The following is a 25,984-nucleotide window of genomic DNA, read 5'->3' on the forward strand; positions in this document are numbered from 1 at the left end:
AACAAAGACATGCAAGGCATACTTACGAATATCTCGAAAATGGATGATGAGACGGGCCACAAGAGAAAGATATTCATCCTGGAGACATTAAAAACAAAACAAAAAAAACAAGCAGTAGCTTAGCACCAAATGGGGAAGCAAAGCAATACATGACTCACCACTTCCCTTCATCACCCTGCCATTCCAGAGGTGTCCCTCTCCTCCCCCACAAGACCCTTCGGTCTTCTCTTCTCCAGACTCTATCAGCCCAATTCCCTCTGCCTCTCCTCACCAGTCATGTAAGACTATATCAAGATCCAGATTAAGATCTATCTATGGATCTATCTCTATGTCTCATAGAAATCATTGTAAGGCTGGAAGGGACCTTGAGAGACCTAGTCCAACTGGGGATCAAACTTGTAACCTCGGTGTTGTAACACCACACTCTGATCCCAGCTGAGATCGAGCCCCATCTCTGCATCTGTCCCTACATATCTAGAGATCCAGATCTGGCTCCAGATCTCTCTCTGCAAGATCTATATGCATCTGTCTCTGTATATCTATATATAGAGATCCAGGTCAAGATCCATCCGTGTACCTAGCTATGTCTCTGTCTCTACTTGTGTATAGATCTGTATCGATCTTGGCAGGGGCTGCACGAGCCGCTGTGTCTGTATACGTGTCATGGAGGATCCCAGAGCTGTGGGGCTGGAAGGGGCCTGCGGAGGTCACATCTAGTCCAACCTCTGCCCGAGGCAGGATCAGCCCCGTGCAAACCAGCCCAGTCACATCTCTCCTCTAAACTCGACATACAGCTACCATCAGCCCCGACACCACAGACCTAGCACCTGAACCTGGCACAGGGAAAGCAGGGGAACCGCAGCAGCCAACATCCTGCTCCTAGGAAACATCAGTAGATGCTCAGGAGCCCCCAAGCAGCCCCCTACCCCCGTCCATGCCAGTCTGACCATGGGGTCAAATTCCCCCCTGACCCTGGATACGGTGTTGGGCTGACCCTGAGCAGAGGGGCAAGGCGCTCCGCCAGGATCCGCTGGCTTTGGTCCCAGCAGGAGCATTGGCACAGCCCGGTCGCAGTCCCTGGCCTTGGCTGTAGCCAGCACCCAGCGCCTCCGAAGGAGGCTTAACCTCCTGACGCGCGTTGCAGGAAATTGGGGCAGGGGCAACCAGCAGAGCCCAGACTCCTGGGAGGTCCCCGTAGGCTTGGAGCAGGGCCCACGGCCAATCCGGCAGCTCCCCAATGGGGAGAGGGGCCCCTCGGGTCTGCAGGAGGGGATGTGCCCAGGAGGCTCACCGAGAGCCCGACTGCTGGGGCATGGATGGGCTGAGCGTGGGGCCGAGGTGCAGGGGAGCCTGGAAGCCACTGATGGCCCCGTGGGAGACGGTCCCTGGTAGCTGGAGGCTCGAGGGGACAGACGTGGAGCCCGGCCCAGGGCAGGGACAAAGGCGAAGTTAGGGGTAAGGCGCAGTGTTATCCAGGAGGTGGGCATAGGACTGGGGAGTAGCTCTCGGGCTGCCCCATCTCACAGAGATGCCCAGTGGTTGTTTCACGGGATCCGCCCCGGGGGTCTGGACTGGATGCAGGAGTCCCAGGGTGGGGGGTTGTCTCTGTCCTGCGTGGTGCAGCGGAGGGGACTGGCTGCTCAATAGCTCCTGAAGACAGGGCGCTTCATGGGCCTGATGTCACCAGCGGGCTTCCCCTGGGCCGTGCACGGCCCTGCACCCCGCCGGCCTGGCTGCTTCTGCCCCTCGGGGCGGTCCCGGGGACTGCTAGCGCATGCTTTCTTCTGCAGGAGCAGCTGGAGGAGTACAAGACTGGCTGCGAGCTGGAGGAGGGCTGGGTCCTGGTGTGCAAGCACGCGGAAGGAGGGGACCGCCTGGTCCCGGTTGAGTCCTCCGACAGGATCCAGAGGCAGCAGCAGCTCTTCGGGGTGGACTACAAGCCTGTGATCAGGTAGGGAGGAGGCTGGCTACAGAGACATGACCAGGGATCCTGGTTTTTTCTGATTAAAAAAAATCCCCAATTTTCTGTTAAAAAAAGTAACCCCAAATCCACATTTTTCCATGATAAAAATGAAACACCACTAATATATAGAAAAATATATATTAAAAAAACCACACCCCCAATTCTCAGTTTAAAAAACTATAATATCGATATGTATATCAGTGAGTCTTACCTTGATCCTGGGTAAGCTTTTTGAGAGAGTTATCCTGGCGCATGTCCACGAGGGGCCGGGGGGGGAGATCAGGCTTAGGGGCAACCAACACGGGTTCATCAGTGGCAGGTCCTGTCAGACCAACCTGGTGGCTTTTTATGATCAGATCACCAAATCCTTAGACGCAGGGGTAGCAGTGGACATCGTCTTCCTGGACTTCCGGAAGGCTTTTGACACTGTCTCTCACCCCGTTCTCATTAAGAAACTGGGGGCTGTGGTGTCGACACCCACACAGTCAGATGTGTCGCCAACGGGCTGGAGGGCCGCACCCAGAGAGTGGTGGTGAACGGGTCATGTTCGACCCGGAGGGATGTGGGCAGTGGGGTCCCCCAGGGCTCGGTCCTCGGGCCCACACTGTTCAATAGCTTCACCAGTGACTTGGATGAGGGGGTGCAAAGCACCCTGTTCAAATTTGCTGATGGCACTAAGATGTGGGGGGATGTGGGCACACTAGAAGGGAGGAATTGGCTGCAATCGGACCTAGACAGGTTACAGGGGTGGGTGGTTGAGAACAGGATGGGATTCAGCACCAACAAGTGCAAGGTGCTGCACCTGGGGAGGAACAACCGGCACCATACCTACAGGCTGGGGAACTCCCTTCTCGTCAGGGCAGAGGCAGAAAAGGATCTTGGAGTCATCATTGATGCCAAGATGAACATGGGCCGGCAGTGTGGGGAGGCAGTCAGGAAAGCCAATCGCACCTTGTCCTGCATCCACAGATGCATCTTGAGCAGGTCCAGGGAGGTGATCCTCCCCCTCTATGCGGCACTGGTCAGGCCACAGTTGGAGTACTGCGTCCAGTTCTGGGCACCGCACTTCAGGAGGGAAGTGGACAGTATGGAGAGGGTCCAGAGGAGGCCACTCGCATGGTCGGGCAGCAGGGCAGACCCTACGGGGAGAGGCGGCGGGACCTGAACCTGTTCAGCCTCCACAAGAGAAGGCTGAGGGGGGACCTGGTGGCCTGTTACAAACTAGTCAGGGGGGACCAGCAGGCACTGGGGGAGTCCCTGTTCCCCCGAGCACGACCAGGAGTGACCAGGAATAACCGTCACAAGCTGGCAGAGGGGAGATTCAGGTTAGACATCAGTAGGTGCGACTTCACGGTCAGGGCGGCTAGGATCTGGGACCAACTTCCAAGAGAAGTGGTGCAGGCTCCTACCCTGGGGGTTTTTAAGAGGAGGTTGGATGAACACCTTGCTGGGGTCGTTTGACCCCAGTACTCTTTCCTGCCATGGCAGGGGGTCGGACTTGATGATCTGCTCAGGTCCCTTCTGACCCTAGAAACTATGAAACTGTATAGTGGTGTTTCATAGTTGTTAAAGGCTGGAAATGTGGAATTAAGGTTACTTTGTTTTTAGCCAAATATTGTGGGGGTTTATAAAAAACCTTAGTCGTTAGCTATTTTCAGGCGCTATCTTTATAGTGGATTGCTCTTTTTATAGCTGGAGAATTGTTTTTGTGGTGTGGTAACGACATTGCATGTGTTACTGGTCTGAACTGATTGCACAGTTCACCAGTTGATTGCGTGACAATGACTTTGCCCTTGCAGCCGGGCTCGAGGTGTTGCGCGATTTGCCCGTGAATTGCGCAATACATGTAACGTGTACGGGGGCCTCAGATACTGAAGTCACGAACGAGGTTGTTCTGTTCAGACCCCCCCACCCCCCACTAGAAAGGTAAATGACCTGCCACAGCATTGAGACTGCGCTTACCTCCTCACACCTCGGGGCACCCCCAAAGGATCTGGTGGCACCCCCATTATCCTTGTGAAGCACTGCCCTAGGGAGAAAGTGGGGAGCGTTTGCGAGGTGTCTGTCCTGGGACCTGCCAACCCTCTTCAAACTCATTCCTCTGCTGTTCTCAGAAGGTGCCAATCTGAGGAAGATTTAACAGCCTGGGAACGGCCTGTTTTGAGGGATCTGATCTCCCCTTGAGGACCATGAACTGGTCCAAGCTCATAAACACACGCGCCTGACTTACTAGCCCATGGGGTCTCAGCCTTTTTAGACCAGAGACCCCCCTTGTTTGGCCCCAGACGCTGCTTGGACAATGCCGGCTTTGTTTTTATTCATTTTTTCACTGCGGGAAAATAATATAGAGCCTTTTTTCTGTTGCAAAGACCTCAGGAAGAGCCGGGAGCTCAGAATGGTTTAACTCTATGAATTCCTGCTTGAGATCTCTGGGTTTGTCTGGTGAATCCAGTTTGAACACCTACCAGTGCTAGCGTTTCCTGGCACCGCGTTGCACCCTCGAAATGATCTCGAGGCACCCTGCAGTGCTGGTGCCACGGGCTCTGGGTGAGAATCAGTGCCCTGGCCCAATTCTGTGTTACAGGGTAGAGGTTGTAGCCGTGTTGGTCCAAGGACATGGGCAGACAATGCTCTTTGGGTAAATCTGATATCTTTTATTACACCAACTCAAATAGTTGGAAAAATTCTTCTTGGCAAGCTTTTGGGTATAAATACCCTTCTTTATTTGTTACCTTCTTTGAGGTATAAATACCCTTTTTTACCCTTATTTATACCCAAAAGCTTGACAAGAAGAATGTTTCCAACTATTTGAATTGGTGCAATAAAAGATATCCGATTTACCCAAAGCACCTTGTCTGCCTAGCCTAATTCTGCACGTTGGTCCGTTAGCCCTTGTCTTGGAGAACTCGGAGACAGGAGCCTTAACCTGGGGGTGTAATCACTAGGGATCCTGGTTTTCTCTGATTTAAAAAAAAATCCCCAATTTTCAGGTTTAAAAAAAGGTAACCCAAAATCCACGATCAAAATGAAACACCACTATATGTGTGTGTGCATGTAAATAACGTGTAGACGTGTGTGTATTTCATTTAATAGATTTCATAGATTTTAGGGTCGGAAAGGACCTATTAGATCATCAAGTCCGACCCCCTGTCCTGGGCAGGGAAGAGCGCTGGGGTCAAATGACTCCAGCCAGGTGCTTGTCCAGTCTCCTCTTGAAGACCTCCAAGGAAGGGGACGGCCCCACCTCCCTTGAAGCCCCTTCCAGATTTTGGCAACCCTCACCATAAAGAATTTTTTTCCTTATGTCCAGTCTGAATTTGCTCTCCCTCAGTTTGTGGCCGTTGTTTCTAGTTCCCCCAATGGGCGCCCTGGTAAACACTGTATCCCCTATGTCCTGCTGTGCCCCGATGAGCTTGTAGGCGGCCACGAGATCATCCCTCAGCTTTCTCTTGCAGAGGCTGAAGAGATTCAGGTCTCTCAGTCGGTCCACATAGGGTTTTTTCTGTAAGCCTTTAACCACGCGAGTGGCCTCCTCTGGCCCCTCTCCATGCTGTCCACATCCCTCCTGAAGTGCGGTGCCCAGAACTGGACGCAGTACTCCAGCTGTGGCCTGACCAGTGCCGCATAGAGGGGGAGGATCACCGCCCAGGACCTGCTCATGATGCACCTGCTTATGCAAGAAAGGGGGCGGTTAGCTTTACTTATTGCTTCATCGCACTGGTGACTCGTGTTCATTTTGGAGTCGACTCCGAGATCCCTCTCCGCTGTTGTGCTCCTTAGACTGGTCCCTCCCTGGCTGTCGGAGTGATGATGACTCTTCCTCCCCAGGTGCAGCACTTGCACTTGTCCTTGTTAAACTGCATCCTATTCTGTTCTGCCCAACGCCCCAGCCTGTCCAAATCCGCCTGGATTTGCTCCCTGCTGTCTAGTTTATGTACCTGCCCCCATAGTTTTGTGTCGTCAGCAAACTTGGACAGGGTGCTTTCTACTCCCTCGTGCAAGTCACTAATGAAGATATTGAACAGCACCAGCCCCAGGACAGAGCCTCGGGGGACTCCGCTGCCCACATTTCTCCAGGTAGAGACGGACCCGTCCACCACCGCTCTCTGGGTGCATCCCATAAGCCAATTTTCCACCCACCGGACTGTGTAATAATCTACATTGCAACCGCTTAGTTTATTAGTGTGCTGCGGTGTCAAAGGCCTGTTTAAAATCTAAGTAAATAACATCTACCTCTCTTCCTTCAGGCAAGCATTTTGTGACTTGGTCATAAAATGAAACCAGGTTAGTCGGGCAGGATCTGTCTGCTATGATCCCATGCTGGTTGCCCCATAGCATTATTTTACCCACTGGTGCCCCACAAATGTGATCCTTAACAATTTTCTCAAAGGTCTTGCCAAGGATACAGGTGATGATATATATATGTATAGAGGCCAAGGATAGATATAGATATATATAGATATATAGGGATGGATAGATATATATATAGGGATAGATATAGATGTGTGGTCTGTTTGCATGTGCGTGTTAGTGGCATATCATTTTAATCATGAAAAAATGTAGATTTAGGGTTACTTTTTTAACCAGAAAATTGGGGATTTTTTAAAATCAGACAAAACCAGGATCCCTGGTGATCACTGTTCGTCGGTCACTGAGCATTACCTGTGTGTATCCCAACAGCTGGAGCACGCACATTGGGTCCCATTGTGATTGTGTGATGGCAGTGATCAGCCCACATGTCCAGACAGCCAGTCCCAGGCAGAGTGGGCTGGGTGCGGGCAGCACGGCCCCAGAGAGGAGTCTCTTTTGCTGCCTTGTAACACTTCCTTTGAGCTGCCCATCCTTTGTGCAGCTGGTCCACATCCCACTGGGACCGCAGGGATCGTGGTAGGAGGATCCCTGCTGACGAGACCAGCTTGGTGGGGAAGGACTCTGCCCCTGAGCATGGGTCAGCCCTAACCCTAATCCTAACCCTAGCGGCTCTGTAGCGTGTGTAGGGGGGTAGTGCTCCGCTGCAGGCTAACAGCATCATTTCACTAGTGATTCTGGCTTGAGCCCAGCTTTCCATCAAAGCGGGGTTTGGCATAGTCAGCTACCGCTGCAGAGATGGGAGAAGTGGTGTTTCCTTGCCTGATCTCACCGGGCGCAGAATTGGCCTTGGCTAAGCACTGACCCGGCCTTTCTGCTGTGGGGGGCTGGTCCTCTTGTCTTGTTCCTCCCATAGTCAAGCGCTGTGTGATCATGCCCCCTCCTTGCACGGCCAGGCTCTCGGTGTTGTCAGGATAATCATCTGCCCCATTGCTCTTGGGTTCAGGAGCAGTTTCCTCCCTGGGGAGTGAGCAAGGGGAGGCTCTGAGAGATGAAGGGACTCGCCCAAGACCTTGCAGGGAGTCTGTAGCATGCTGGAGGCTGCAGTATGGGTCTCCTGTGCCACCCCCACCCCCAGGCTGCTGGGCGAGCTTCCCCCCAGTGCAGTCCCCTAATCCCTCCGCGGGTCGTTCCAGGTGGGAGCAGGTGGTGGATCTGACGTATTCCCTGCGGCTCGGAGCGAGGCCCAGAAGCCTGGAGCAGGACGACGCTGCCGTGGAGAAGCTCCGGTACCGGCGTGTCCTGTTGTGCACGCTCTGTTGTGTAAAGGGGGAGCGGGGAGCATTTTCTGTCTCCTCTTGGAACATGCACATTTGCCTGACAGCAGGAGGCCAAAGCAGGTTGTTCACAGTAAAGGGCCCCTGAGCCGGGACCCAGGATTTTGGGGGTGGTGCTGCCACCAGGGAGGTGGGAGCACGATGCCTGGATCAGGGCACTGCTGACAGCTCAGGAAAAGCGTCCATCCTGCCGCCGTCCCAGCATTGATGGGAGGTCCAGCGTGGCCCGGGCAATGTGGGCAGTGATCCGGGGTGGCCCAGGCAGCCCTGCGGCTCCTGTCCCATTAACCCTGCACGTGCTGGTAGGAGTAGAGCGCAGCTGAGCCCCTCCCCCCCCAGGGTCTGACCCTTCACGCGCTGGCAGGTTTGTGCCCCCGACGTGGAGCTATGAGTGCGATGAGGACTTGGTGCATTTCTTGTACGACCACATTGGGAAAGAGGACGAGAACCTGGGCAGTGTCAAGCAGTATGTGGACAGCATTGACGTCTCCTCGTACACGGTAGGCAGCGGGGCTGGTTTGCCAGGGGCTGGGGAGCGGCTCTGGTGTAGCGATGCAGTGGGGGCAAACAATGCTCTGACCATTGGCACATGGCCCACAGCTCGTTGGGCCTTGCCCAGTCTCTTTCTCCCCTTGCTGTGCTGCTCAGCTCCGGAAGCGGTGTCCCACGGTCCCTACGGGGGGGAGAAGTCACCAGAGGAGAGAGCTCAGGGCCCCGCGGGGTCCAGCTGCCACACTTACGCAGGTCTAGGAGCAGCAAATGTGGCATAGACTGTTGCAGCAAATGCAACAGCAAATGCAGACCAGCTGGTTTGAGGGCACGGGCGCAGGTCCCTCTCCCTGACCCTGGCTCCTCTCATCCCCCTCCAGGAAGACTTCAATGTGTCATGTCTGACCGACAGCCACGCAGACACCTACTGGGAGAGCGACGGGTCCCAGGGCCAGCACTGGGTGCGACTCAACATGAAGAAAGGCACCATTGTCAAGTGAGACCTCCTGCCTCGCTGCCCTCCAGCGCTGGGCCCCGGGTGGGGGCAGCTTTGTTTGCGGGGCAAGGTTGGCGCAGTGATCGCAGGCACATTGTCAGCAAGTTTGCCCCTGGAGTCAGGATGGGTCGGGGGGAGCCAGTCTCCGGCTTGCTGTGTCCCTGCATGCTGGGCTGCTGCAGAGGTGGGTGATGAGGCTCCAGGTAGGGTCCTTTGGGCCTTTGCCATTGCCACCAGCCTGCGCCATGTTGCAGTCTCTGGCCTGGCTCTGCCAGCTACCAGTCTGCATCCCTGCCAGTCCCACGAAACTGCCCAGGACCCAGCTCATTCCCACACTGGCACAGAGCTGCAGCAGCTGCCTTGGGTGTCCATGGATCCCCAGGGAGCTTTGTCCTTCCTACATCCAAACTGTTGAGGGGTCCCAAGCTGTGGGGAAGGCCTGTAGGGTCCCCTCAGCCTGTCCCTCCCCAGAATACTCTCTCAAGGACTTGGGCACATCCCATTCATGACACCCTCGGCCCAGCTCTGCATGCCCAGATTGTCCCCCTCCGGGCCCCTGGGTGTGCCAGGCCTCGGGTGCGGACGAGGCCGGTGACATCCTGGACACGTGAGCAGAGTCGGAGGGGTGTGCTATCATCCTCTTTGCCTTGCACCTGAGCTGTTTCGTGGTCTCCTCTCCAGGAAGCTTCTGCTGACGGTGGATACGACAGACGAGAACTTCATGCCCAAGAGGATCGCTGTGTACGGTGGCGAGGGGGACAACCTGAAGAAGCTGAGCGACGTGGGCATTGATGAGTGAGTGGGCCGGGCACTAGGCTACGGGGGCTGCTCGCAGCTCGAACGACAGCATGGGCAGGGTCGGGGTTGTGTCTGCTGCGAGCTGGCCCATTAGCACATGCGTGGAGCCCTGACGTGCTGGGGAGGGGTGAATACAGCACACTCTTCTCTCCCACGGGATCCTCCGTGCAAGGACCTCAGAGCCCTTTGCACCCCTGTAGTTGCCAGTCTCATTCCTGGACCCTGTGGAGCTGCAGCCTGGAGAAGCTGATGGCTCAGCTGGGGCTGTGCAGCAAGCCGTGGGGTGGGGACTGAAGCCAGAGGCTCTAACCCCCAGCTCCCTCCCCTTCCTGGTCAGAAATTTCCCTTCCTCTTAGCCAGCACCTCTGCAAGATGAACCTCTGCAAGAAGTCATCATTGACTCCAAGATGAACATGGGCCGGCAGTGTGGGGAGACAGTTAGGAAGGCCAACCGTACCTTGTTATGCATGCACAGATGCATCTTGAGCAGGTCCAGGGAGGTGATCCTCCCCCTTTATGCGGCACTGGCCAGGCCGCAGCTGGAGTACTGCGTCCAGTTCTGGGCACCGCACTTCAGGAGGGATGTGGACAGCATGGAGAGGGTCCAGAGGAGGCCGCTTGCATGATCAGGGGGCAGCAGGGCAGGCCCCATGAGGAGAGGCGACGGGACCTGAACCTGTTCAGCCTCCAAAAGAGAAGGCTGAGGGGGAACTTGTGGCCTGTTATAAACTAGTCGGGGGATTGGCAGGCATTGGGGGAGTCCCTGTTCTCCCGAGCACTGCCAAGAGTGACCAGGAATAACGGTCACAAGCTGGCAGAGGGGAGATTCAGACTAGACATCAGAAGGCGCGACTTCATGGTCAGGGCGGCTAGGATCTGGAACCAACTTCCAAGAGAGGTGGTGCAGGCTCCTACCCTGGGGGTTTTTAAGAGGAGGTTAGATGAACACCTTGCTGGGGTCGTTTGACCCCAGGACTCTTCCCTGCTATGGCAGGGGGTTGGACTAGATGTGCTCAGGTCCCTTCTGACCTTAGAAACTATGAATTGCCGTCTGGGCTGTCTTTGCAGGAGCTACATCGGGGACGTGTGCGTGCTGGAGGACATGACGACTCACCTGCCTGTCATTGAGATCCGGATCGTGGAGTGCAGAGGTGGACCTGCTTTCCGTGCCCTGGGGATGGCAGTGAGATCAGCCCGCAGACCCCCCGCTGCCTTGCTAGGTGCCCCGCGTCTCCCGCAGGAGGCTGCAGATGCCTGGCATTTGCGCTGTGCAGGGAGCATTGCATGCTCAGGACCTCCATTTGGTTGTGGAGAAGATGCTGCTTCCAAGGCAGCTCCTTGTCCCACGCTGCGGCATTAGGGCTCGCTCCGTACTTCTCGCTGGCGGTTCTCGTGATGCGGCTGCCTTCCTGCTAGCCCAGCTTCCTCCCCCGGGCCACTGGACAGCCATGAGGGGCTACTGGGACCAGAGCTGGAAGAGCCCTGCCCTGTTTCCCTGGCCCCACCAAACTCGCTCATTCTGCCTCTACTTTTGTCTGAACAAAGATGCTTCATGGCTGCAGAGCTGCGGTTCGAGAGGCTCCGCACCCTGCAGCGATGAGGCTGGATCTCAGCCTTGTTCTGTTTCTGGGTCTGCACTTATCCCCTACCCTGTGTCTCTTAGATGGGGGGTGGGGATAGCCTTCAGGAGCCAAGTGTGAGCTCCTTTGCTTGGGAGTCAGCAGACTACAGTGCTTTGTACAGGGCCGCACTGGCCTGAGTGGGATTAGAGCGGGTTGATTAGACAGGTCCTCCGGGGGCTTGTACCTGTGATGGTCGTGGCTGGGCTGCCCCGGTGTTGCATGTCACTGTCCCTCCCACACTGGCTGTCAGCTGGACCCTTCTTGCTCCTTCTTGGCAGATGATGGCATTGATGTTCGCCTCCGGGGCATCAAGATCAAGTCCTCCCGGCAGCGGGATCTGGGGCTCAGCGCCGACATGTTCCAGCTGGCCAACCTGGTGCGGTACCCCCGCCTGGAAGGGACTGACCCCGACGTGCTGTACCGGCGAGCTGTGGTCATTCAGAGGTAGCATGCAGACCCCAGCTGGGGGCACAGGGCAGGGGGGAGTTTCTCTTCATGTGCAGTGCTGGTCCCTGGGGTGCTCACAGCACCCACTCAGCCCCTGGACACGTGCAGCAGCTGGTGTGACACAGCAGGGCTTTGAGGGGGGCAGATTGGACTGTGAGCTGGGCGTGGGACTCATTCCCCTCTGCTTGATTTAAAGCCTGGCAGATCTTTCACCATTGCATACTCAAGACCTCTGTTTTTATGGCTTGTGAAGAAAATGCTGCGTCCAAGGCAGCTGCTTGTCCCACGATGCGGCATTAGGGTCAGGCTGCGTGTGTAGTGCAGCCCAGGCAAACTCACAAGGTCACGCAGTGCTCAGGCTGAATCTCCCCACTACAAGGCTGTGGAGGTGGCAGCCCCATCACTTCACGGCCCCCAGCCCAGGGGATCCCCAGCTAGTGCAGGTCTCTGCAGGTGCCATGCCTTGTCCAGTGTTCCCAGCTGGTCACTCTTGGGTTTTAGGTTCATCAAGCTCCTGGACAGTGTCCTGCATCACCTGGTCCCAGCCTGGGACCACACCGTCGGCACCTTCAGCAAGCTCAAGGTGAGTGGAGTCCTTTTAGTGTCTGCAGCTCCGGCCTGGGACGCTGGCACTGAATGTTTTATTGCCCTTTTAAAAGGGCTGGAGGGACAACCTGACTAAGTGCAGTTAAGACTTTAAAGACTAGAAAGGAAGTTGACCATCCCGCTTTCGCCCTGGGAGGAGTGGTCGGTGGCACTGGCTGCAGCCCTCGACTGGAAAACGAGCTCAAACTATTTCTTATGCCCCCCGTGTTGGAACCCAGCTGGCTTGCAATGTAGAAACTGCTCGGACTTCACGCCCTTGATCTCCCACATCTTCAGTTAGCAAACTGCCCAGAGCATCTTTCCGCTTTTCTTCAGCTGTGCAGGCAGCGTGGTTGTATGTTTTTGGCTTGCTCTGTCTTGTGATTTAGGGTGAGGGTCTTGGCAGTGGAACACACCAATTTTTTTTTTTTTTTTTTTAAATCAAAACTTTCTAAATCTCAGCCATGCTCAAAGACTTTTGTGCTGTTTGCTCCCCAACTTGGAGTGCGCATATATTTTGGGCACTTGCACTCATTTCTTTTCTTACCCCATTGAGGTATACCTCTACCTGGTATGTCTTGGCCTTTTGAGGTACATCTCTGCCTCAGCGTAAGTGCAGAACGCCTTGAGGATGAGGTTCCCAGTTCCTGGACCTAGCTTGAGCCTGAATCGTCCTGGGAATACGAGACCCTGAAGCTCTGGGGAATGAAACCTGCTTTCGGGGGCTGTTTGGAGGGAGGAGTTTCTGGGGAGTCTCCCTGAAACCAGAGGGAAAGTGTCTTCGTGCTGGTGGACGGCTGGTGTCCAGTGTGCTGCAGTCGTTTCGGGAGGGTCTTTTGTGGGGACAGACGGCATCCTGCTGGGCAACTGGACAGAGTGGGGCTTCGCTGGGAGGGGCAGGGCTCCAGTCTCCCTAACCTCGTCCCCGCCTGGCCCTCGACAGCACATCAAGCAGTTCCTGTTGCTGTCCAAGCGGCGCACGGCTCTCATCACCCAGTGCCTGAAGGACTCAGAGACCAGCAAACCTAACTTCATGCCGCGGCTCTACATCAACCGGCGCCTGGCCATGGAGCACCGGGACAACCCCGCCCTGGACCCCAGCTGCAAGAACGCCGTCTTCACACAGGTATCGCGGGCTGGCTGGTTGGCTCCGCTCTTATTGCAGGGGCTGCGAGCCGAGGTCACTGTGGCCTGCAAGGCAGGTGCTTTCCAGTGAAAAGCCCACGTCTCTGCAGCGCTGGCCCTGTCCGCTCAGCAGCCACCCGAATACTCCCAGGTTAGACTCTCGGGTGCCGCTGTGAGGTGTGTTAGCCAGCGTGTGAGCTCTGTGCAGAGCTGTCTTGGTCTCCATGTGTCCTGAGTAGGGTGTGGGGGTCAAAAAGGATAACCTAGGCAGGGAATAGCAGACTAGGACAGGGAGACACTGGTCACCAGATCTGAGGAGTGAGGGACAGATGAAAGGAGCGGTGAGGAGCCTGCATGCACTAGGTGTGAAGCCAAGAGGCAGGAGGAGGGAGACGGGGGGTGGAGGGACAAAGTAGGGAGAGGGAAGTGGTGGGGGCTATAAGGAGGGTGGGGAGCAGAGGGTAAAATAAGGGGCAGGGAGCACTGCGGGTGCTTCTGTTGCCCTGTGCTCTGGGGGGGACGGTGTCTCTGGGGCCCGTCCCCGTGCTTTCCTGGCTCTGCCGCGGTGGGCCGTGAACTAGCAGTTCCCCGTGTGCCCCTGGGCACGTCGCTTTGCCTCACGGTGCCGCAGTGGGCTGGGAGCGCTGCCCTGCTCCTGCATTTGGGCCGGCAGGAGGCCCATGGAGATGTCCAAGTCCTCTGCCTTTCTGCTCGTCGTAGGTGTACGAGGGCCTCAAACCTTCTGACAAATTCGAGAAGGCGCTGGATTACAGGTACGCCCCGTTGGTGCATACGGCACCACGCTCGCTGCTCTGTGGGGTTCCCGCCCATGTGTAGCACCCTGCGCCCCAAAAATAGGGAGGCCAAGGGTGAAACCCTGCTGTGCAGGGAGGAGTGAGGTGCAAGGATGTAAAGGGGGGACACACGTGAGCTGTATGCCCGGTAAGCAGGCCCATGCCACCAGCTCCTGCTGTGGAGAGACCCAGGAGCTGATGGGCCAGGGAGACGGAGCCATCGTTTCTGGATAAAGGCCATCTGATGGAGAGAGTGTGCCGTGAGGGGCATTTTCCACTGGTCTCGCCGCCACGGACTGCTGCTGTTTGGATCTGAGCATCCGGAGCCAGCAGCTCAGGCGGTCCCCTCTTCCCGCAGGTGGCCGCTGCGCTACGACCAGTGGTGGGAGTGCAAATTCATTGCCGAGGGCATCATCGATCAAGGTAAGAGACCTCCTTGCTCCTGCCCCGCAGCCGAGGGCGGAGCCAGGGCTGTCCCCCGCACCTGCCATGGTGGCTCTGGGGCTGGGCAGCTATCCTTCCCCCTGGTTTGAGACCTGTGACAGAGTCTGGCTGGCGCTCCATGTCTGCCCAGGCACCTGGGGAGGGGGTGGCCCTGATGCAGGGTCTGTCTCATTGCAGGCGGCGGGTTTCGGGACAGCCTGGCAGACATGTCGGAGGAGCTGTGCCCCAGCTCGGCAGACAGCCCCGTGCCGCTGCCCTTCTTCGTCCGCACGTCCAACCAGGTGCTGCTGGGCTGTTCACAGGGCGTCGTGGGGCCTGTCGCCATAACTGGGGCAGCCTCGCTCCTGGGGCAGAAGAGGGCAGGGGGAAGAGGGGCTTATTCATCTTTCAGATGGGGAGGAGTGTTGTGGGCAGGACAGAAGCCCTGGGGGGAGTTTTGGGTACCCCAAGGGATCACTGGGTGCAGGTTCCTGTTGTTGGGGCAGGCAGAGGAGGATGCTGGAGAGGGACAAACACTCCCTGTTCCACGTCATCCCAAGAGCCCAGGCCAACGGGGCCGTCCCCACCTCCCCTGGGCTGTAACAGTGAGTCTGGCCCTGACAGGGTCTTTGTGTCGCAGGGTAACGGCACCGGGGAAGCCAGGGACATGTACGTCCCAAACCCCTCCTGCAAGGACTTCGCCAAGTACGAGTGGATCGGCCAGATCATGGGAGCTGCTCTGAGGGGCAAGGAGTTTTTGGTGAGTCCTGGCAGGAGAGAGACACCCCCCCGACAACTGCGACGGTCGCCTCCAGCCTTGCTCGGGGGCTCGCTGCAGGGGAAGCTCGGCAGGATTCCCCAGGACAGTGGGGCAGGGGCCTGGGAAGGTTTTGGGTCTTATATCCTGCGCATCGGTGGCATAGCCCTGGATGAATCAGGGCTCATTCCCTACCAGTTTCCAACTGGCTGGTCCATGGCCCCTTCCTGGATTATCCAAATCGGTCTGCCAAGCGATGTCCTACCCTGAGCCATCGACATTAGTGCTGTCTTCCTGCAACTCACTGATGTTGAGCTCAGTTTTTTGGAGGGGCACATGCAGAGCTAGCAAATCAGCACCGTGCCCCAGGGTCGTGTCTCCTCCTGCCGTTCTGGCAACGTGTGTTCTCCTCTCTGCAGGTCCTGGCTTTGCCGGGCTTCGTATGGAAACAGCTAACGGGGGAGGAGATCAGCTGGGGCAAGGACTTCCCTGCCCTGGATTCGGTGCTGGTGAGTAGGGGTGAAGGGCAGTTGGAGAGCGAGGGGCAGTCCGGCCTCGCAGCCGGATTGATCATGGTGCAGGCAGTGGGGTGCATGTGCTTGGCTTCCCTGTGCTGATGCTACACAGACAAAGGCCGAGGTCTATATTTCCACCTCCAGCTAACACGGGTGCAGCCCGTAGCAATGCAAGTCCCAGCCTGCAATATTCCAGCTGGGTCTGTGCAGCCCCTTCAAAACCCAGTAGCCGTCCCCTCTGGCAGGCAGATGGGCTGTGCATTGATCTTCCTGGGTCTAATCCAGATCATCTTAAGGGTTGGTGGGGCTTGCATTTTACTGTGGTGAAGTCTGAGAGCTCTCTGGTCAGGTGAAGCTCCTGGAAGTGATGGAGATGATGGACAAAGACACCTTCGAGTTCAAGTTTGGGAACGAGCTGACCTACACCACAGTCCTCAGCGACCAGCGCGTGGTGGAGCTGATCCCCAACGGCAGCAACACGGTGGTGAAGTATGAGGACCGCAAGGAATTCATCCGTCTGGTGCGGAAAGCCCGGCTGGAGGAGAGCAAGGAGCAGGTAATGCCATCTTCGGGGGGGCCTCAGCTTGTCAGGTAGGACCAGGTGGTCTAGGGATGTCTCTTCCTATCCCTTATCTGGCCAAGCCCTGAAAGATGGGGTTTGGGCCAGCCTGAGGACCGGGCACCCCCATCTCTTTGTGGACATAGTCTTCACCTCTGTACTGCCTGGGCTGGGCCTCTTGTAGAAGCACTTGTGGCACCATCTCACTAGTGGGAAGTGGGGCTGCCTGCCCCTGAGCTGCTGGCCTGGACTCAAACCCCATCTGGGCATGTCTACGGGGTGCCTCATCCTTCTCTTCCTGACCACCTGGCCTGCTCCATCTCCCCTCCAGATTGCAGCCATGCAGGCCGGGTTGCTGAAGGTGGTGCCCCAGGCTGTTCTTGACCTCCTGACCTGGCAGGAGCTGGAGAAAAAGGTCTGCGGGGACCCTGAGGTCACGGTGGATGCCCTGAGGAAGCTCAGTAAGTCTGTAGGTCGGCGTGGCCCTGTCTTTCTGAGCCTCAGACCCCACAGGCTTCGTGCTGGGGTCTGTGGGGGACCCTCCTGCAGCTGCTGCAGGAGCGAGAGACCCTGGCACTATGTGCCTTTGGTAAAGCGCGTGTCCCAGCTCTGCCGTGGACTGGTGAGGAGCTGCGGTCTCTGTGCTTGGGTTGAGAGAGGGCACCTCAGATCCGCTCACCTTTGTGAGGTGCGAGGGGGGGGTGATCCCAGCACCCCTGATCTAAATGCTGTTGGGTGCATTTAGGGTGCGTCTCCTTCCCCAACCAGGATCCAGCCAAGATCATAGAAATGAGGGCTGGAAGGGAGCTCAGGAGTCGCATCCAGTCCAACCCCCTGCTCCAAGCAGGACCAGCCCCAGCTACATCATCCCAGACACGGCTTGATCCAGTTGCGTCTTAAAAACCTCCAAGGATGGAGACTTCGCCACCTCTCTGGGTAGCCTGCTCCAGTGCTTTACTACCCTCCTTGTGAGAGTTTTTCCCCAATATCCAACCTCACCTTCTCTTGCTGCAGCTTGAGCCCATTGCTCCTTGTCCTGTCATGTGCCCCCACTGAGACCAGTCCAGCTCCATCCTCTTTGCAGCCCCCCTGCAGGGAGGTGAAGGCTGCTATTCAATCCCCCTCGGTCTTCTCTTCTCCAGGCTAAATCAGCCCAGTTCCCTCAACCTCTCCTCATCGGTCATGCGCTCCCTGAGTGCTCATTAAATATAATGACATACGAGGGGGGATCTCTTCCTACCGAGTTCTTTCTCTCCCTTCAGCCCGGTTTGAGGATTTTGAGCCGTCGGACACCAGGATCCAGTACTTCTGGGAAGCACTCAACAACTTCACCAATGGTGAGTGTCCTGTGCCGTCTCCACCTTGCTGTGATCACGCTGGGAACCCAGCTGTAGCTGTGCTGGGAATCCTCTCTGCCTCAGGGGAATCGGGATGCCCAGCTTGGGAGAGCCGTCCCTTGGCCATGGGGATCGACCACCAGCTTTGCAACCCGGCTGCCCTGTCTGCAGAGGGTGTGATCCTGAATCTGCACATGGCGGGGCTCATGGAGGCCTGACTGATCTGTGCAGTTGAAAGCAAGGAGCTGGGCTCGGGCATCAGCTCCTTGCTATCCCCAGAGGGTGGATTTGGGAAGCAGCTGACACTCCAGTTCTCTCCCCGCAGAGGATCGCAGCCGCTTCCTCAGGTTTGTTACTGGCAGGAGCCGCCTCCCAGCTCGGATTTACATCTACCCGGACAAGCTGGGGTGAGTGAGGCCTGGGGTGTGGGGACAGGTCCCTCCACCCCACTGGGAATCGGTTTTGGCCTCGATCTCCCACCTCTGTGAAGCGCGTCCCTGGGTTTGGAGCAGCCTGTTGGGTCTGACCAGCCTGTCCTCTCTTCCCCCAAGCTCTGAGTCAACTGATGCGCTGCCGGAGTCCTCCACCTGCTCCAGTACCCTCTTCCTGCCAAATTACGCTACGTAAGTCATGCTGCCCCTCTGCTTGATGGCTCTGATCTCAAGGGAGGTGCCTTTCTCTTGCTGGCCTCTGGGAGACTTGGAGGCTGTTTCCACCTCTGCTGCTTGTAGGAAATTGCACCTGCTCCCCTTACGGTGCCACCTGATGCTTCCCCGCTGTAGGGAGCAGTGAAATCTGCTGTGACGCTATCCCTTCATCTCTTGCAGTGCCAAGATCTGCGAGGAGAAGCTGCGTTACGCAGCCTACAACTGCGTGGCCATTGACACCGACATGAGCCCATGGGAAGAGTGATGTTGTTACTGTCGTTCTTGGCTGTGAGGGTTTTCCCACTCAACGGCTTGGTGCAAAGAGCACTCCCGCCCCCCTTGAATGTGTACATACATAGACATATAAATATAATAAACGTGTAGTGTGCAGGCCTGGTTCTAATGCGAACCAGACAAAATCCTGCTGTTTGGGTCTTTGGGTTGACAGCAAAGGAAGACATCTTGCCCTCGCTCGGACCATGTAACCGGGTGTTGGAAACTCCCAAGCACCCGGAAGGGTTGTTACTAGCGGAGACCCCCAGCGCTGTTCAGATTCCCCCTTCCCCACTCCAGTTGCTGTCCCCACCTCTGAAATTCGGCCATCTCTGGGATGAAGCTGTGTAAGAGTTGCCCACAAAGCTGCATGCTGTTTAGAAATGCAAAACTCTAGAGCTCGTTTATTAGAACAACTGAGAAATTGTAAAAAAAGAAAAAAATCTTTTTCTGCAAGCTTTCATGCTGTTTCGGACAGGAAGTGACAGGCTGCAGGAGATCCTAAAGTAGCGAATGTAAGGTCATATTTTGATTTGCTCCTGCCAGGTTTTAACCCCTTTCACTCTCCACGTGCAGATTTTGGAAGTCAGGCTGCCCTTGCAGGGCTCTAGTGAATGGCAGTGGCCACCAGGTGCCACTTGAGCCCTGCGTTCCCCAGCTGAGACGTGTCAGCACAGAGCAAATCTGGAATAGCTGTTGCACTTTCACACCCAACTGGAAGCTGATTTCACCTTTGTGCTCGTGCCAAGATGGGAAGCACACCCTCTGCACGGGGTCTGCGATGCCTGAGCCATGGGGGCATGGAGAGGAGCGTGCAGCTCTAGTTGAGGGCTGCAACGTGGTGTATAGAAAGGCACAAGCAGCTGTCTTGTAGGGTCGTGGTGGGCATGCGGGATTCATGACTTGGGCTCTGCGGGTCCAGCGCTTCCTGTGCTCTCGCAGGGAGGTCGCAGGTGAATCCAGGTGTCCATGTAAAGCACTGTGAGCACTGCCGAGAGGATGCTCCAGGGGGTCAGCATGAGGGGGTACTGGGCAGTGCAGGGCAAAGGGAGCCAGGTTGGGTCATTTCTGGGTGTCTGTCACAGGAGCTGGGGTCTGCCTTTACCGCAGCAGTGCAGCTCTTGAGCTAATGCCAAACTATGAAGCTGCTGAGCTGCAGCCCGGGGCTTGTTGGTGCTTGTCTCATCCTGCGGACATGAAATGCCTCCTCCTTGAGGGAGGAATGGCGTTCTGTCCAAAACTTTTATGGCCCTGTTCATCTTGTTCCTCCTGCCAGTGTCATTTCCTGGCCCAGCGCCCTGGCGTGCCTGCCCGGACGAAGCTGAAGTTTCTGCTTTTGGGTTGAGACGCCTTCGTGCAGCACGGCTCCTACTCCCAGCTGCCTGGGCTCAGGTTTGAACATGCCGCCTGCAGCTGCTCTCAGTCTGGGCTGTTATTGCTTGGACTTCTTGCCCAGGGTCCTGGAAGCACCTTGTGGGGGAATGGGCTTTAAGCTCAGGGCAGGGTCCCTTACCCCCTCCACAGCTGCACTGCTTCATTAAACCCTCCAAGATCCTTTGCATTGTTATTGTCATGGGTGACCTAAACTCCCCAGACATTTGCTGGGGGGTCAGATGGCCAGGTCTGACTGCTCACGGAGGCTCCTGGCTGTATTACAGGACCTTCACCTCATCCAGGAGGTGCACGGCCCCACTGGGGTCACGCCTTGCTGGACCTGGTCCAGGCCACGGGGGATGACCTGGTGAGGGGACTGCAGGCCCTTGACCGCCTGGGCAATAGCGATCCTCACCTGCTGGATTTCACTATCCCACGTGGGGCACTATCCTCACACCAAGGCTAAAGCCCTAGACTTCAGAAGGGCCAACTTCAACGAGCTCAGGAGACTAGTGGGGGAGGCGCCGAGGGCCCAGAGCGTAGAGGAGACAGGAGTCCACGAGGGATGGTCGTACCTTAAGGGGACGATCCCCCAGGCCCAAAGGGTGACAGTCCCTGAGGGAAGCAAGGGGGGTAAGAGGAACCCCCTCGGCTCAGCAAGGGCATTCAGCAAGGCCTGAGGACTGACGGGGGGCGCACAGCCAGCGGGAGGGAGGAGCGGTCACCAAGCAGGAGTACTCCTCCTCGCCCGGGAGGGTAGGAGGGCTATTAGGAAGGCCAAGGCGGGGATGGACTCAGGCTAGCGTCCAGGATTAAGGACAACAAAAAGTCCTTTTTCAAGTACATGGGGAGCAAGAAGAGGGCACCAGGCAACGTAGGGCCCCTGCAAGATGCAAACGGTCATCTTGTGGCTACGCCAGATGAGAGAGCTGATGTTTTTAACAGTTTCTTTGCCTCTGTTTTCTTGAACAGGGACTGAGACATCCCTCCTACAAGAGGTAGGGACAATCTCGGGGATAGCTCTGTCAGGCCTTGGGTCAGGGCAGATGTAGTTGGGGATCTTCTGGAAGGGCTGGACATTTTTAAATCTGCAGGTCCAGATGCCCTTCACCCAAGGGTGCTGCGGGAGCTGGCAGGGGTCATCGCAGAGCATTCGTGGTCATCTGGCCAGGGGCTGGGGGATTGGAAACCAGCTAATGTGGTCCCCATTTTCAAGAAAGTGAGGAAGGAGGACCCAGGTAACTATAGGTCTGTAAGCCTTACCTGGGTGCGCAGGAAGATCTTGGAGAGGATCATCAAGGATCACATCTGTGGGGGCAGCAGGGGGATCATGCTCAGGGGCAACCAGCACAGGTTCATCAGCGGCAGGTCCTGCCTGACCAACCTGGTTGCCTTTTATGACCAGGTGACTAAATCCCTGGATGACAGTGTCGCCATGGACGTGGTCTTTCTGGACCTTAGGAAGGCCTTCGACACTGTCTCTCACCCCATCCTCGTCAATAAACTAAGCGACTGTGGCATTGATGCCTACACAGTTGGATGGGTAAAAATTGGCTGACGGGGCGCACCCAGAGAGTGGTGGTGGACGGGCTGTGCTCAGCCTGGCGAGACGTGAGCAGGGGGGTCCCCCCGGGGGGCAGGCGAGATGATCTGATGAGGTCCCTCCTGACCCTAACTCCTAGGAAACTCTCTCCCCTTTGAACGGGACAGGCTTCTCCTTCCCGGGGGGTCTCTGGCCTTACAGTGCATTCTCTTTGGGCCCCTGAGGCTGGGGCAGAAGCGCATCCATAGCTGCAAGCCCGAGACCTCCAGCCTCAGCGCAGGTGTGGGTGCTCAGCCCCACTCGGGGTTGCAACAGGTGGTGCTGAATTCTTAAAGGACTTTCTCCTCCTGGTTGTTTGTCAGGGGTTGGAGGCTGTGCTAACGATAGCAGAGCCCCTCCGGTGCTCAGCTTTACTGCTTCCTTCTAATGGTTGTGCAAACACCCCCAGTGCTGACTGTAGTCTTGTAATGGCTGTGCAAACACTCCAGCGCTTGCCGTAGCTTTGTAATGGTGCAAACACCCCAGGGCTGACTGTAGTTTTGTAATGGTTGTGCAGATACCCCAGGGCTCACTGTAGCTTTGCAATGGTGCAAACACCCCAGGGCTGACTGTAGTCTAGTAATGGTTGTGCAAATACCCCAGGGCTCACTGTAGCTTTGCAATGGTGCAAACACCCCAGGGCTGACTGTAGTCTAGTAATGGTTGTGCAAATACCCCAGGGCTCACTGTAGCTTTGCAATGGTGCAAACACCCCAGGGCTGACTGTAGTCTAGTAATGGTTGTGCAAATACCCCAGGGCTCACTGTAGCTTTGCAATGGTGCAAACACCCCAGGGCTGACTGTAGTCTAGTAATGGTTGTGCAAATACCCCAGGGCTCACTGTAGCTTTGCAATGGTGCAAACACCCCAGGGCTGACTGTAGTCTAGTAATGGTTGTGCAAATACCCCAGGGCTCACTGTAGCTTTGCAATGGTGCAAACACCCCAGGGCTGACTGTAGTCTAGTAATGGTTGTGCAAATACCCCAGGGCTCACTGTAGCTTTGTAATGGTGCAAACACCCCAGGGCTAACCATAGCCAAGTAATGGTTGTGCAAATGCCCCAGCGCTGACCGCAACCCTTCCAAAGCCCAAGCTCAGTTCTGTTCCCTTCCCCTCCTGCAACAGGGGATGTGACTTGTCTGTGCTGCTCATCCTTGTCCTGAGCAGCCGCAGGGCAGGGAACAGCTGTGAAGTACCAGGGGCCGGTTTGCAGCTGTCCCATGAGCTGCTGAAGCTGGCAGGGGGAGAGCAACGGAGACACCTGTGAAGCTGGCGCCCGAGCCCTGCCTGCTTGGCGGCTGAGCTGGCCAGGCCCCTGGGCCTGCGGGTTCTGGGGGAGTTTGGGGCAGTTTGGTTCAAGTGCAGTGATTTTTTGCAGGTGCGATATTAAAAGCTGAGGATCCCTGGTGAGCAGCGAGTGCAATGAGGGGCTGCCCGAGCTGTAGTGCCACGTGGACTGGAATCGCTATTCAGTCCTCCTTGGTCTTCTCTTCTCCCGACCAAATAAACCCGGTTTCCTCAGCTTCTCACCAGTCATGTCCCCCAGCTCCCCAACCATTTTCATTGCCCTAATGATGTTTTCTGTTTTGTTTTCAACCCCCTCCTTAATGCTACCCAACATTTTACTGGGTTTTTTTGTTTGCCCTTGTGTGTTGGGCCATTGTCTTGAGAACGATGGGTCTCCAGTGTGTCGAGTACAACGCATAGCAACTCCGGGCACTCTTTCCCGGGTCACAATGGCTAATTCAGAGGCCGGCACCGAGATGTAGGGATGGGCAGGTGGGCAGAGTCTGCGCTACACCTCCCAGACATCCAGTCTGAACAGGCAGCAAGCCTCAGGTGGGCACTGGACCCATTTTCCAGTCCAGGCAGGGAAACTATGAGGTGCACATGGAGTGCTTAGTCCTGGTGTCCCGGCTGAGCGGGGCCGAGCTCACCGCTGGCAGACTCTTCGGGAGCGCTCCCGAGGGGGTTATGAGCCCTGTGCGGACCATTTACATCTCATGAATGACCATCTCCCTGCAGGATTCAGGCTTCCCTAAAGGGACGCTTTCAGGTCCTCCCGCGTCTAAATAACAGATCAGTAAATCCAAGCTGCTCTGAGCCTGCTGAGCAGGGTGGGATATAAATCTCACAAGTGGTTAAATCCATCTCTTTTCTCTCTCCCTGGAAAACACGGTAGGCTATTAAAGGTGAAGGCAAGATTTGCTTGTTTTACCCCGTTTGCAGGAAGCACAAACGCAGGAAGTCGATCCGTTGGCTTGGCCTGGCACACACCGTGGCACCCCGGGCCCTTTGGGGAGCTGGAGCCCGAGCGCCCCTTTCCTGGGAGCAGCTCCTGCCGACGGAGGGATGCGTGCACGGTCCTGCCGTGGGGTGCGCTTGGATCTAGGAGACCGCCCGCCTTTGGGGTGTGATCTCCAAGATGAGGAGTGTCTTGGTGTAACATTCAGGCTTGCATACGCCGGGGGCTGAATTCAGCTCTGGGTGCACGGCTGGACTGCAGAGCCCCTCAGGCGTGTTACCATAGTGTGCCGGGGCAGACTGGATCCTGGCGTGGAGGGGGATGGCTAGAGCCGACTTTGCCCTTCCTGGACTATTTTGCATCGTTGCTGATGTACAGAGTTGAGCGTGGGCTGCAGGGAAAGCCGGTCCCCTTGCCACCCAGGAGCTACAGAGATGGGCCACTGCTCCGCGTGTGAAAAATCCCGCTTCCCCAGCCACGAGCTCTAGGAACAACACACGTGAGACCCGCCTGTGCTGAGGATGGACGCAGCGAGCCCCAGGGCCGGTTCCCCTGACAGTGCTGGCGGTGCTGAAACTTGGACGTGGGCCTTGGGGGGGGGGAAAGCGGGGTAAAATAAATGCTCTGCTGATTCCCCTCGGAGCCGAGCCCTTCAGCTGCTCCGCAGGCTCGGGCCCTTGCACTTGGGCTTGCTTTGTAAAGCCAAGCCTGTCTGCTCCCGGGGGGGATGAAAACGGCACATCTTTGCCCACAGGCAGACCTAGGATCTTGCGAAGGAGAGTGCCGATGGCGAGCTGCGTCACCCCGTACAACACCACGCGCTTTTCTCCAGTTAGAAATAAGCTAGAAGCATTACTAAGAGGCTAGGAGCCCAGGGCGGGATTCTTCCATTTAAGATGGAAATCAAGTGTCATTGCAGTGAGTTAAAAACAGTCTGCTGTGGAACAGGAGCTTCACGACCAGGAGCAGCGAAGGGGCAGCAGTGTGGCAGGACCAGGTGAGCTTGGTTTGTGGAACATGGAGACCACGAAAAAGAAGAGAGGGTCATGAACACGTGTTAACGAGCTTAGAAGGGGTCCTGGAGATGATAATGAGACTCAGATCAAGTGTCTCCCTCAGCACCTGGCTGGAAATGCAGCTGCCAGGGCCAAGCAATTGATTGAAAACTTTGGGTGGAGCAGGAAGCAAAGCAGGGTGCAAGTGAGCCAGGGCAGCCCCCTGGGTCAGCCCCTGCCTCTGCTGCTGGCTTTTCAGTATCAATTGACTCAACATCCATCGATTCATCAGCCAATCAATCAATATTAGACGGGTCATAGTTTCATAGTAGTAGCCAGGGTCAGGAGGGACCTGATCAGATCATCTCGCCTGCTCCCCTGCCCCAGGCAGGAATGAATGCTGGGTTCACAAGACCCCACACAGGGGATCATCCAACCTCCTCTTGCATTTGCCCAAGGCAGGGGCGAGGACCACCCCCCTGGGAAGCTGGTTCCAGCTTGTGGCCACCCGAACTGTGCAATATTGCCGCCTGATCTCTAACCTAAACCTGTTCTCCATCAGCTTATTACCATTGCTCCTCGTCACCCAGGGGGTGCTGGGGAGAAAAGGGCTGTTGCTCTCCCCTGAGGAGTTTGCAGACATCCACCAGGTCCCCCCTCAGCCTCCTCTTGCCGAGGCTGAACAGCTTCGGGTCCTGCAGCCTCTCCTCGCAGGGCCTGCGCTGCTGCCCCCTGACCCTGCGGGTGGCCTCCTCTGGCCCCTCTCCGTGCTGTCCACGTCCCTCCTGCAGTGCGGCGCCCAGACCTGGACGCAGTCTCCAGCTGCGGCCTGGCCAGTGCCGCATAGAGGGGGAGGATCACCTCCCTGCAGCGGCTCGAGATGCATCTGCGGCCGCAGGACGAGGCCTGTCTGGCCGCGGTCCGGTGTTGGTGACTCACGCTCATCAGTGCTGACTCCGAGATCCCTTTCCGCCTCCGCGCTGAGGAGGGGAGCCCCAGCCTGGCTGCGGGCTGCGGGCGCCGTCTCCCCAGGTGCAGCACGCTGCGTTGGCCCCATCCTGTCCCCGCCTGCGCGCTTTCGCGGGCGGGTGGCCCGTCGCGCTCCGCGTTTGGACTCGGGATTCGCGGGCGGTCCCGGCAGGTGGGTCAGGGCCGGCGGCCGAGCGCAGCCAGAGCCGGGACGTCCTGTGGGCGGGCCCCGGGGTGCAGCCCCCGCTCCCTCCGGGCTCGTCGTCGGAGTCGGTGCTTCCTCGTCCGGGCGATCCGCTGTGCTGCGGCGTTGGCCGGGCCGGGGCCGGGCGGGGGGATGCGG

The 25,984-nt window shown here is 56.9% G+C and overlaps 1 protein-coding gene across 1 annotated transcript in view; it reads left to right on the forward strand.

Annotated features, from left to right (window-relative positions):
* The window catches only part of HECTD3 (HECT domain E3 ubiquitin protein ligase 3), a gene marked incomplete at its 5' end in the record, with an annotated part of 24,303 nt that extends 5,682 nt beyond the window's left edge, over positions 1–18,621 (forward strand). The window contains 20 exons of the mRNA XM_019528316.1: positions 1,791–1,951; positions 7,468–7,560; positions 7,973–8,108; positions 8,478–8,593; positions 9,275–9,388; positions 10,460–10,542; positions 11,292–11,457; positions 11,962–12,043; positions 12,989–13,171; positions 13,891–13,943; positions 14,323–14,387; positions 14,586–14,689; positions 15,028–15,147; positions 15,564–15,653; positions 16,009–16,215; positions 16,550–16,679; positions 17,481–17,555; positions 17,881–17,962; positions 18,107–18,178; positions 18,383–18,621. Coding sequence (XP_019383861.1) covers positions 1,791–1,951; positions 7,468–7,560; positions 7,973–8,108; positions 8,478–8,593; positions 9,275–9,388; positions 10,460–10,542; positions 11,292–11,457; positions 11,962–12,043; positions 12,989–13,171; positions 13,891–13,943; positions 14,323–14,387; positions 14,586–14,689; positions 15,028–15,147; positions 15,564–15,653; positions 16,009–16,215; positions 16,550–16,679; positions 17,481–17,555; positions 17,881–17,962; positions 18,107–18,178; positions 18,383–18,467 — 2,217 coding nt within the window. The remainder of the gene's footprint in view (positions 1–1,790; positions 1,952–7,467; positions 7,561–7,972; positions 8,109–8,477; positions 8,594–9,274; positions 9,389–10,459; positions 10,543–11,291; positions 11,458–11,961; positions 12,044–12,988; positions 13,172–13,890; positions 13,944–14,322; positions 14,388–14,585; positions 14,690–15,027; positions 15,148–15,563; positions 15,654–16,008; positions 16,216–16,549; positions 16,680–17,480; positions 17,556–17,880; positions 17,963–18,106; positions 18,179–18,382) is intronic.
* Between the last annotated feature and the right edge of the window lie 7,363 nt (positions 18,622–25,984).

The sequence above is a fragment of the Gavialis gangeticus genome, unplaced genomic scaffold (genome assembly GCF_001723915.1).
Source record: "Gavialis gangeticus isolate Ggan-Ray unplaced genomic scaffold, GavGan_comp1, whole genome shotgun sequence".
Taxonomy (NCBI): Eukaryota; Metazoa; Chordata; order Crocodylia; family Gavialidae; genus Gavialis; species Gavialis gangeticus.